The 13,153-nt window shown below is 40.6% G+C and overlaps 1 protein-coding gene across 3 annotated transcripts in view; it reads right to left on the minus strand.

Moving 5' to 3' along the window:
* Positions 1-10,388, minus strand: part of LOC309641364 (uncharacterized protein) — a 104,503-nt gene extending 94,115 nt beyond the window's left edge. For 2 of the 3 annotated variants that reach the window (XM_082421262.1, XM_082421263.1), the window contains exons 1-2: positions 5,613-6,696; positions 2,311-2,432 (exon numbers count right to left, since the gene is read on the minus strand). In XM_082421262.1, coding sequence (XP_082277388.1) covers positions 2,311-2,432; positions 5,613-5,839 — 349 coding nt within the window. In that variant the 5' untranslated portion in view covers positions 5,840-6,696. Of the gene's footprint in view, positions 1-2,310; positions 2,433-5,612; positions 6,697-8,425 lie in introns of those variants that run through there. The other variant, XM_082421264.1, reaches the window with a different exon arrangement.
* Between the last annotated feature and the right edge of the window lie 2,765 nt (positions 10,389-13,153).

Below are 13,153 nucleotides of genomic sequence, written 5' to 3' on the forward strand. Positions count from 1 at the left end.
TTCTCATCATGGTGGCTTCTCTTGTTGCGGAGCATGGGCTTTAGGCACACAGGCTTCAGTAGTTGTGGCATGCAGGCTTCAGTAGTTGCGGAGTATGGGCTTCAGTAGTTGTGGCTCATGGGCTCTAGAGCACAGGCTCAGTAGTTGTGGTGCACAGGCTTAGTTGCCCCATGGCATGTGGGATCCTCCCGGACCAGGGCTCGAATCCATGTCCCCTGCATTGGCAGGCAGACTCTTAACCACTGTGCCACCAGGGAAGTCCCACACTAATGCTTTTATACATCATCTCATTTGATCCTCATAGAAGAACCCTATGAAGTGAATCTTATTATCCTTTTTTAGAGCTGAAAACAAAAAACAAAAAACCTGAATCTCAGTGAGGTTACATAAATGGTCTAAAGTTACATAGTTACAAAAACCAATTAAAATATATGGAATAGGTCAAGATTTGGGTGATAGTTGCATATATTTTCTGAAACTAAAATTAGGCACATGCCATAAGATTTTCTTTTATTTGTGAATTTATTTACATGATGAATCTCACAAAGATTTATAAAATCAAAATACATTTAAGTACATATGTAGTAATTTGTCTTACCTGACAATAGCTACAGTATATGAAATGAGGTCTATCTCAGAAAATCTGGGCTACGACTTCAAAGTATGAGATGGGAAGGATGATGAAATATTATAGGCAGTGGGACTGGACAAAGGATAAAAGTTAATAACACTATTTCAGGTAGGAATTGGACCTGCCATATTTTTAAAATATCCTTCAAGCCAGGAATCCTGAAGCAAATGTCTTTAGTATTCATGGAAGAGTTTAAAAGAAACAACTGGAGTGTGTTGTTTTTTTTTTAAGGGGTGGGGAACCTACTTTATTTATTTATTTTTACATATATATTTTTTATTTTTCATATTCTTTCCCATTACAGTTTATTACAAGATATTGAATATAGTTACCTGTGCTATACAGTAGGTCCTTGTTGCTTATCTGTTTTACTTTTTTAGTCCTAATCTTATTTTATTTTATTTATTTATTTATTTTTATACAGCAGGTTGTAGTGTGCTTTTTAATTCTTGTTTCCTTTTGCCTGTTTGAATATAATGGAAGTAAATCATCAGGAACGACTTGGGAGGGGCCACCCAAAACAGATGATCCAATTTGTGTCACAAACATAGTCTTAGGTCTCAAATGCCTCCGTTTAGCAATGTTCTCCAGTGGGTTCAGTGGGAACAATGGGAAATCCTATTTCAAAGAGTCCTTCTTCTTTTAAAGTACCTATCATCGTGTCTGGCACATCAGATGCCCTTTAGCAAACGTGCATTCCATCCTTTCTCTCCAATTAGAATAGATCAGACCAAACACTCTCTGTCACAAAGGAAGCAGCAACTCAATGACACCCAGGCAAGGCTGGATGAGGAGGCTTAATTTGTTTTTATATTGGAGATCCTTCCATTGGCACTAATTAATCTCTCCCCACAACTTGGGGGGCTAGCAAACGTCTTTTAAAATAGCTGCAATAACTCACTCCCTCTTGCGAGAGCACTGGAATCACAACTAACTGCTGAACAATCATTGAAAGGAAGACACTGGAACTCACAAAAAAGATACCCCACATCCGGGCTTCCCCGGTGGTGCAGTGGTTGAGAATCCGCCTGCCAATGCAGGGGACACGGGTTCGAGCCCTGGTCTGGGAAGATCCCATATGCCGTGGAGCAACTGGGCCCGTGAGCCACAACTACTGAGCCTGCGCGTCTGGAGCCTGTGCTCCACAACAAGAGAGGCCACGACAGTGAGAGGCCCACGCACAGCAATGAAGAGTGGCCCCCGCTCGCCGCAACTAGAGAAAGCCCTTGCACAGAAACGAAGACCCAACACAGCCAAAAATAAATAAATTAATTAAAAAAAATAAAAATTAAAATTAAAAAAAAAAAAAGATACCCCACATCCAAAGACAAAGGAGGAACCACAATGAGATGGCAGGAGGGGCGCAATCACAATAAAATCAAATCCCATAACTGCTGGGTGGGTGACTCACAAACTGGAGAACACTTATACCACAGAAGTCCACCCACTGGAGTGAAGATTCTGAGCCCCACGTCAGGATTCCCAACCTGGGGGTCCGGCAATGGGAGGAAGAATTCCTAGAGAATCAGACTTTGAAGGCTAGTGGGATTTGATTACAGGACTTTGACAGGACTGGGGGAAATGGAGACTCCACTCTTAGAGGGCACACACAAAGTAGTGTGTGCATCAGAACCCAGGGGAAGGAGTGGTGACCCCATAGGAGACTGAACCAGACCTACCTGCTAGTGTTGGAGGGTCTCCTGCAGAGGCGGCGGGTGGCTGTGGCTCACCGTGAGGACAAGGACACTGATAGCAGAAGTTCTGGGAAGTAGTCCTTAGGGTGAGCCCTCCCAGAGTCAGCCTACATCAAGAAACAAGAAAAATCTCAAATAAACAATCTAATGTTACACCTAAAGGAACTAGAGAAAGAAGAACAAACAAAACCCCAAGTTAGCAGAAGGAAAGAAATCATAAAGAACAGAGCAGAAATAAATGAAATAGAAACAAAGAAAACAATAGCAAAGATCAATAAAACTAAAAGCTGGTTCTTTGAGAAGATAAAATTGATAAACCATTCGCCAGACTCATCAAGAAAAAGAGGGAGAGGACTTAAATCAACAAAATTAGAAATGAAAAAGGAGAAGTTACAACAGCATGGCAGCAATACAAAGCATCCTAAGAGACTACTACAAGCAACTCTATGCCAATAAAATGGACAACCTAGAAGAGATGGAAAAATTCTTAGAAAGGTATAACCTTCCCAGACTGAACCAGGAAGAAATAGAAAATATGAACAGACCAATCACAAGTAATGAAATTGAAACTGTGATTAAAAATCTTCCAACAAACAAAAGTCCAGGACCAGATGGCTTCACAGGTGAATTCTATCAAACATTTACAGAAGAGCTAACACCCATCCTTCTCAAACTCTTCCAAAAACTTGCAGAGGAAGGAACACTCCCAAACTCATTCTATGAGGCCACCATCATCCTGATACCAAAACCAGATAAAGATAATACAAAAAAAGAAAATTACAGACCAATATCACTGATGAATATAGGTGCAAAAATCCTCAACAAAATACCAGCAAACAGAATCCAACAACACATTAAAAGGATCATATACCATGATCAAGTGGGATTTATCCCAGGGATGCACAGATTCTTCAACATATGCAAATCAATCAATGGGATACACCATATTAACAAACTGAAGAATAAAACCATATGATCATCTCAATAGATGCAGAAAAAGCTTTTGACAAAATTCAACAACCATTTTTGACAAAAACTCTCCAGAAAGTGGGCATAGAGGGAACCTACCTCAACATAATAAAGGCCATATATGACAAACCCACAGCAAACATCATTCTCAATGGTGAAAAACTGAAAGCATTTCCTCTAAGATCAGGAACAAGACAAGGATGCCCACTCTCATCACTATTATTCAACATAGTTTTGGAAGTCCTAGCCACGGCAATCAGAGAAGAAAAAGAAATAAAAGGAATACAAATGGGAAAAGAAGAAGTAAAACTGTCACTGTTTCCAGATGATATGATACTATACATAGAGAATCCTAAAGATGCCACCAGAAAACTACTAGAGCTAATCAATGAATTTGGTAAAGTTGCAGGATACAAAATTAATGCACAGAAATCTCTTGCATTCCTATACACTAATGATGAAAAATCTGAAAGAGAAATTAAGGAAACACTCCCATTTACCATTGCAACAAAAAGAATAAAATACCTAGGAATAAACCTACCTAGGGAGACAAAAAAGACCTGTATGCAGAAAACTATAAGACACTGATGAAAGAAATTAAAGATGATACCAACAGATGGAGAGATATACCATGTTCTTGGATTGGAAGAATCAATATTGTGAAAATGAGTCTACTACCCAAAGCAATCTACAGATTCAATGCAATCCCTATCAAATTACCAATGGCATTTTTTACAGAACTAGCACAAAAAATCTTAAAATTTGTATGGAGACACAAAAGACCCTGAATAGGGAAAGCAGTCTTGAGGGAAAAAAACAGAGCTGCAGGAATCAGACTATACTACAAAGCTACAGTAATCAAGACAGTATGGTACTGGCACAAAAACAGAAATATAGATCAATGGAACAGGATAGAAATCCCAGGGATAAACCCACGCACCTATGGTCAACTAATCTATGACAAAGGAGGCAAGGATATACAATGGAGAAAAGACAGTCTCTTCAATAAGTGGTGCTGGGAAAACTGGACAGCTACATGTAAAAGAATGAAATTAGAACACTCTCTAACACCATACACAAAAATAAACTCAAAGTGGATTAGAGACCTAAATGTAAGACTGAACACTATAAAACTCTTAGAGGAAAACATAGGAAGAACACTCTGACATAAATCACAGCAAGATCTTCTTTGATCCACCTCCTAGAGTAATGGAAATAAAAACAAAAATAAACAAATAGGACCTAATGAAACTTAAAAGCTTTTGCAAAGCAAAGGAAACTACAAACAAGACAAAAAGACAATACAATCCTCAGAATGGGAGAAAATATTTGCAAACGAATCAACGGACAAAGGATTAATCTCCAAAATATATAAACAGCTCGTGCCACTCAATATTAAAAAAACAAACAACCCAATCCAAAAATGGGCAGAAGACCTAAATAGACATTTCTCCAAAGAAGACATTCAGATGGCCAAGAAGCACATGAAAAGCTGCTCAACATCACTAATTATTAGAGAAGTGCAAATCAAAAGTACAATGTAGTATCACCTCACACCAGTTAGAATGGGCATCATCAGAAAATCTACAAACAACAAATGCTGGAGAGGGTGTAGAGAAAAGGGAACCTTCCTGTACTGTTGGTGGGAATGTAAATTGATACAGCCACTATGGAGAACAGTATGGAGGTTCCTTAAAAAACTAAAAATAGAGTTACCATATGACCCAGCAATCCCACTACTGGGCATATACCCCGAGAAAACCATAATTCAAAAAGACACATGTACCCCAATGTTCATTGCAGCACTATTTACAATATCCAGGTCATGGAAGCAACCTAAATGCCCATCGACAGACGAATGAATAAAGAAGATGTGGTGCATATATATAATGGAATATTACTCACCCATAAAAAGGAACAAAATTCGGTCATTTGCAGAGATGTAAATGGATCTAAAGACTGTCATACAGAGTGAAGTAAGTCAGAAAGAGAAAAACAAATATCGTATATTAACGCATATATGTGGAACCTAGAAAAATGGTACAGATGAACCAGTTTGCAGGGCAGAAATAGAGACACAGATGTAGAGAACAAACGTATGGACACCAAGGAGGGAAAGTGGTGGGTGGGGGTGGTGGTGGTGGGATGAATTGGGAGATTGGGTTTGACATATATACACTAATATGTATAAAATAGATAACTAATAAGAACCTACGGTTTAAAAAAATAAATAAAATAAAATTCAAAATAAAATAAAATAGCAGCAATATAACACTCCCTAAATGGGATTTTAACTAATGTATAACAACTAGTCTTACCATAACAGCATCTCTTTACCACATTCAGAAGAGAACCCTGCCTGTCTGCCGTAAGTGGTGTTATTAGAGGGAAGAGAGTGTTCTTCCTGTCCATTCATGCTCCAGATGCCATTGAGCTGCGTTCTGTGGGGACAGTGATCCTCGTCTTTCACAGAGTACAGATAGAAATGCAGAACTACAGCATTCAGAGATTCTGCTGTCTGCCACAGAATTCTAGTCAGCCCCATTTCTTTGAAAATGCATAATATTTCTGAGCTGAATGAAAACTTTCTTTAAAAAGAAAACTGCTTTCTGAGTCTACTGTAGCCCAGAAAGAGAGGTCAGATACTGAGAGATGCCACAGCAGACCTGGCCTTTAGATAAAATGCCTTTTTCATTTGTTGAATGCAAAGAGAATTTTTGCATGAACCAAAACTTACTTAGTTGCACAAAAATCTAATTGGAGAGCTCACATTGCCCTTGAACACAATAGCAGGAAAGCATCTGCTTAGACCCAGACCCTCTGCAACTTGCTGAAGTAGAAAAACCATGGGCTTTAGCACCATATAGACCTGTGTTCAAATTTTAACCTGCCGTGTAGGAGCATAGCCTCAAAGGCAATGCTATCCAATAGAACTTTCTGCCATCACAGAAATTTTCTGTATCTGTGCTGCCAAATAGAATAGCCACTAGCTACATCTAGGTATTGAGCACTTGAAATGTGGCTAGTGAAACTGGGACACTGAATTTTTACATATTCTTAAAATTTTAATTCATTTAAATTAAAATAGTCACATGGTTAGCGGCTACTCTATTGGACAGCACATCTCTAATATAAGAACAATTTTTGCATCTTGCACCTCCTACCATTATGACAGAGTTACACCTCCCAGCACTAAGTTGGCCTCTTTGGGTTTTGGAGGCAGCACACACTGCACTCAGGAACATTGCTTTGTCTCATTTATCAGGTGAACTATAAGACTGCCAATTTCACATAGAACCCAGAGCAAGAGAGGGGTTTGCAGCAAGTTGAGGCTGCGAACCCGCCTGCCCACTCAGCTACAAACTAAAAGTAACAGTGGCAGATGAGAATGCTGAGTGGAGGACCAAGCAATTTCAATAGGAGAGTTATTTCAATAGGAGAGTTGTTACATCGTTTCCTAGAGCTTGAGAGTAAGGCCATGGCTTTTACAGCGGAGAACAACTTTCTGTTTGAAAATCAACAGCTGGCATTCTACTGGACCCTAGGAGGGACTGAGTACTGCTCTCAAGCACTATGTGAACAGAGCTGCCCATTATATCCTGGATATTGTTTAATTCACTGTGTCACAAATTCAAGCAGGTGCAACACAATCCATTATTCTACATAACGGATTGTGTTGCAATCCATTAATGTACAGAAACGGTACATTAGAGTTTGGGCTTAAGTGATTCGAGAAGGCACAAGTACATTGCATAAACAGCTCAGACTTCCACATCATCTGTCCCTATTGTATCAGTGCCTCTTCTAAAACCCAAACCTATAGCTCATGGGGGATACCCTACAACCAACTGTCAGAAGAGGAAAGAACTTGGGGTTAGTTCACAGATGGGTTGGCACAATATGTTGGTGCTGACTGAAAATGGACAACCGCCATTATAATTCCATTCAGGTGTATTTCTAGAGAACAATGGTGAGGAGAAATCTTCCCAGTGGGCAGATCTGCTAGCAGTACGCTTGGCCATCCAGTGCTAATGGAGGGAGATGTAGCTTGAGGTACTTAGGCTCCTGGTTAATGGTTGCATGACTTGGCTAGTTGTTGAGGGGCTTAGAACAAATAACACTGGAAGGTTTAACACAAGTAGTTCTGGGGACGAGGTATGTAAGCGAATCTATAAAAGTAGGCACAAAGTGTGCAGATCCTTGTGTCTCACAATAATGCTCATCAGAAAGTATTCCCTGCAGAGGAAGCTTTCAATAGTTAAGGGAACAGAATGACTCTATAGATGTTATTTTTCTCCTTTCCTTAGCAACCTAAAGCCTCATGAGATGGGCCAATCAATAGAATGGCCATATGGAGGAATAAAGACACTAAATGGGTCTAACAGCATGTACTTCCTCTAATCAAGACTGATACAGCTACTGCCATGGTGAATATCCATCCCAGGAGAAGAGACCAAATCTGAGCCATCAGTATGGCACCATCCCTTGAGGCAACCTCAATTTTAACAGTAGGTCAATTACAGTGGGCCACTTCTACCATGAAAAGGGCAGTGATTTTTGTCTCACTGGCATAGAAATCTGCTAACAATGTTAGTTTTCCTTTCCTTGCGCTTCCCTCAGCACCACCATCCAACCAGCTCACAGAATGCCTGATCTATCAGCATCATGTTCCATACAACATGTCCTTGGAGCAAGATCCTTATTTATGCCAAAGGAAGAGCTACAATGGATGTACAACCACAGGAACCACTGGTCTTCAATGTACACCCCTCACCAAGAGCATCTGTCTAGAAGAACATTGGAAAGCCATGTTGAAGGTTAAGCTAAGGCACCAACTCAGGATTGATTGCTGTCCTCTAGGATGCAGGGTAAGTTCTGATAAATGGTAGATACACAGTGATGCTTTATCCTAAATAGCAAAAATAAATGCGTCTGGGAAGCACAGGGTCAAAATAGAACTGGGTTCTTTCACCATAATTTCTAAAACTCACAGAATTTGCACTTTCTGATCTTCGGTTCTACGAGATTAGAGATTGTGTTTCCTGGGGATCAGATAGGTAGAGTGGAATGGGAGCATGCATCTATCAAATGACACAGAAAAATTCCTACTTAACTTGAAGGTGTGACCTACCTGTTCATTTTGAGCTCCTTATACCAAGAAACATCAGGCAAAAAAAGGTATTAATGTCTTGTCGGGGTAATTGATCCCTGTTATCATGAGAAGAAATCCAGAATTGCTGCTATACAATAGGGATAAAAAGGGATGTGTCAGCAACCCAGGAATTCACCGAGGTATCTCTTGGCGGTTTTATACCTGGCAAGTGATCAATTGTAGCAACCACAGGCTGACAAAGGCAAGGCCACTATGGATACATACCCTCAGAAATGAGGTCACTCCAGCAGGCAAGCAACTGAAGGCGAGGAAATTCTAGAATAGCTGGTGAAGAAGGGAGATTATATTTATTATACCCTTGGAATCAGTTGAAGCTGACAGCATGTTGTTTCCACCAAGAGAAAAGAAAGAAAAAGAAAAGAGAGAGAGGTCTCTTATTTCAGAATGGTAGCCAGATATAATGAGAGCACGAGTTGAGGTGACTAGTGCAAGGGGGTGAATTGTATCATATACCACTTATGGTTGCTTCAGATTCTCTTGATCTCAGCTGTTTCTGTCATTGCCACACTTGTTCCAGAACCAACAGTCACTGTATTGACACAGTCTGGCTGGACACTAACTCATTTCATGTGGCCACAACCTAACAGCATTTGCCACATGTCTATTCAAAGCACATCTTGCCTCTTGTTTCAGATGATACTGAGGGATAAGATGACATGGGACCACGTATGCTCAGCTCAGAAGTATCAAAGAATTAATGTCCTAGGGAGCAAGCATTTGACTAATGAGAAATGGGAGCTAATGGATAAATTCTCCTTCCTTCTTTTCTTGGAAGGACTGACTTGAGAAGTAATTGTTTTTATAGTCTCTTAGAAGAAGGTCCCATGAATCAGGTAACACCGTCACTTGATACCACATATGGCCAGCTTGATAATGCACCTTTTTATTGGCTCTTCCCCCACTTTCCCTACCATGCTCTCCTTGTTCCTCAGATCTGCTGCCCAGGATTAGGAGAACCCAGGTCAAGAGAGAGTGGAATTACTGAGATTTTCTTGAAAAAAATAAAATCCCAGGTTTATAAAAAGAGGGGGCTATGTTTAAACATCTTATGAAGAATAGAGTTAATAGGCATCTTTTCACCACTTCAGGAGGTCAGCCTAACTCTTGCTTACTGGTTGGCTGTCAGTTTCAACTCATCCATCCTTTAGAACTGACCCAAGTCCTTCAGACTGCAGCACCAGCAGACACATAGAGATACCCAGAAGAGGAGAGGGCCATAAAGAAAAGGGAATTAATATTAACTAAGCGCTGTACCACATATACTCCATATATTATCTCAGCCAATCTTCATAGGTAGGTAACATTATTATCTCTACGTAAAATAGAGAGGAAGGAATGTAAGTTCAGACCAATACTACCCAATTACCAAGTGGCTGCGATCAAACTCAGTTTTTTTCACTAATGTAATTTCTCCATATTAGATTCCTTTATTGAGAACCAGAGTTATATTTAGACATTAGTGTTTTGTGACCTCACTGGACCTAGAGAAAAGGAAGTTGGTATTTAGGGAGCAAAAAAACCAAAACCCCACAAACCATCTTAGCAAAAGTAGAAGTTAAATACAGTTATACGTAAAAGAGAAAAATAAAAGAGAACAGAGAAAGTCAGAATCTTGGATGGCATTTGTCCAGACCAAAGTTTTACAAATATGTGATGCAGAACACATATGTATCAAAAAATTTGGATGTGTTGCTAATTTTTGATCAATATTCCAATATGTTTTGGCTATCACTAAAGATACTCTATTTGACAATGCCTGTCAGATTAAGCATTGCATTCCAGTGGGTTTTGCAACATGGTGTAGGGCAGAGCAAAACTTCCTATGAACCGGGAAGGATTGTATTACAGATTCAAGCATGTGACAAAGAAAGAAGTGTTTAATGGAACACTTGAGAACATTGTCTTCTGTGTATATAAGAAAGAGTAGGGCTTCCCTGGTGGCGCAGTGGTTGAGAATCTGCCTGCCAATGCAGGGGACACGGGTTCGAGCCCTGGTCTGGGAAGATCCCACATGCCGCGGAGTAGCTGGGCCCGTGAGCCACAATTACTGAGCCTGCGCGTCTGGAGCCGTGCTCCGTTACAAGAGAGGCGGCGATAGTGAGAGGCCCGCGCACCGCGATGAAGAGTGGCCCCCGCTTGCCACAACTAGAGAAAGCCCATGCACAGAAACGAAGAACCAACACAGCCAAAAAATAAATAAATAAACAAGCAAATCATTAAAAAAAAAAAAAAAAAAAAAAGAAAGAGTAGTCATGATAGTTGATATTTCTATCAAACATCAACAGTGGTGCTGTGAGATCAAGGGAATGCTGAAAAAAATACTAAAATCTGATGCAACATTATTTTTTGTAGTTCAGACTGATCAGTAATGACTGCTGACTTGTTTACTGTTGTCAGATGAGTCTTTTAATCCTTCCAATTGAGCTGCTAAAAATACCTTGAATGTGAAAAGTGTGAGAACTATCGTTCTAAGAAACTTATTTACCTGACTAGACTTGCCACCCCACCTAAGCTGAGAAACAAATGGGAAGTTGCTGGTTTAATTGCTGGCTAAAGCAATTTATTGTGTTAAAAAAGCACTTTTCCTTACTAGTACAACTGAAATGAAAATAGTGATAGTGATGATATAGACTAGTGATATAGAGACCCACATTCATGGAGCTTTCTATCAGAATCAGCAGCATCTCTTTGAGCCAAGTGACCCATCTGGACCCAAATGACCCAGAAACCATGAAGGGGAGAACACCTCACTCACTGAGAATGTATTTAGGAAGTAGAAAAGCTAAAAATCAAATTCCCTGAGCCTTAGGCATTGATCACAACATGCGTTAGAAAGGACTAGAAAGAGCTGAAAAAGAAGAAAGCCAGGATTTTGCTTTGGCCTGCCTCTTCTCCCTCCATGTTTTGGCATATGAAAGAAGCCTGCAAAGTGGAGAGAATTTCTTCAGTAAACAGCAGACCCCATATCTGCTGAAGAACGGAGGTGAAGGTAGCCCCCCCAAAGCTCCAGAGTGGCTTTGAATGGTCAGGCAGAGACTGAGGAGGCCATTACTGGCCCTGCAGGCCGGCTAGAGCTCTTTCAGGAGAATCAGTGGCAGTTTTCTTTGCAAGATTTAAGGACAAGGAAACAAATTTCACTTGCTAAATCCCTTCTTTCCCATTTTATCAAGATTTGATGACAACTCAATATGTAACACTGGCTTCCACATTTGGCTCCTGATGCTGTCCTGAAAATAATAACCAACATTTGAAGGTGGGCCCATGGTGAAAAGGACATGAATGTAAGGGCCATAAGGCCCTGGATGAAAACCATAACTCCACCACTTCCTGTTTAAGAAGTGAACTCTCTGAGCTGCAGATTGATCCCAGTTAAATGGGAAAATGATACCTGCCTTATAAGAGTGTTATGAGAATGATATTGTGTATAGGGTCCAGCTCTTAGATGGTACTCAATAAATGTTAATTCCCTTGTCCTGACTGCAGTTAAATTCAATGTCTCCTTTAACCCTCAAAACTCTACAAGGAATGCAGTCAGGTATCAGCCACACGTAAAAGGCAGGGAGAAACTGAGTCTCATAATGTGCCTAAAAGCTGATGGCCGATAAATGACAGAATTGAGTTATCTCCATGTCTTTTAAAAATTCCTAATATCTTTGCTCCTTTGCTCTAAGTCACAGGGTTTGATTCATTCATTCAACATTTGTTCAAGTGCCTAACACCCATGCCAGACTTAGAAATCAAGGATTGAAAAAACCAACAAATCTCTTTCCTCATAGAACTTATATTCTAGTGAATGGAGACATATAACAATTAAATATGAAACATGTACAAAGGTGACAATGCTAGAAGGAAATACAGTGACGTAGAGCAGGGGTCCCCAACCCCTGGGGAACCAGGCCACACAGCAGGAGGTGAGCGGCGGGTGCGAGCAAAGCTTCATCTGTATTTACAGCCGCTCCCCATCGCTGGCAGTATTGCCTGAGCTCCACCTCCTGTCAGATCAGTGGCGGCATTAGATTCTCATAGGAGCGCAAACCCTACTGTGAGCTGCGCATGCGAGGGATCTAGGTTGCGCGCTCCTTATGAGAATCTAATGCCCGATGATCTGAGGTGGAGATGAGGCCGTGATGCTAGCTCTGGGGAGCGTCTGCAAATACAGATTATCATTAGCAGAGAGGTTTGACTGCACAGAGACCATAATAAACCAATTGCTTGCAGACTCATATCAAAACCCCATCAGTGAGCGGCAAGTGAAAACAAGCTCTGGGCTCCCATTGATTCTGCATTATGGTGAGCTGTATAATTATTTCATTATTTATTACGATGTAATAATAATAGAAATAAAGTGCACAATAAATGTAATGCACTTGAATCATCCCGAAACCATCCTCCCCGCCCCTCCCCGCCAGTCCATGGAAAAACTGTCTTCCACGAAACCAGTCCCTTGTGCCAAAAAGGTTGGGCACCACTGAAGTAGAGAACTGGAGGGCTGAGTGTGTGTGCACTAATTAAGGAAGCTGGTTGGGAGGTGGTCTGATAAGCTGACCCTGGAGTAGACCTGAAGGAGTGAGAAGTGAGCCATGTGGATATCTGAGGGAAGAGTGTTTCAGATGGAGGGAATCACCAAGTACAAAGGTCCCAAGGTAGGAGCATGCTGCTTTTGTCAAAGGAATATCAGAGAGATTG

The sequence above is a fragment of the Balaenoptera physalus genome, assembly GCF_965194825.1.
Source record: "Balaenoptera physalus genome assembly, chromosome: 1".
Taxonomy (NCBI): Eukaryota; Metazoa; Chordata; class Mammalia; order Artiodactyla; family Balaenopteridae; genus Balaenoptera; species Balaenoptera physalus.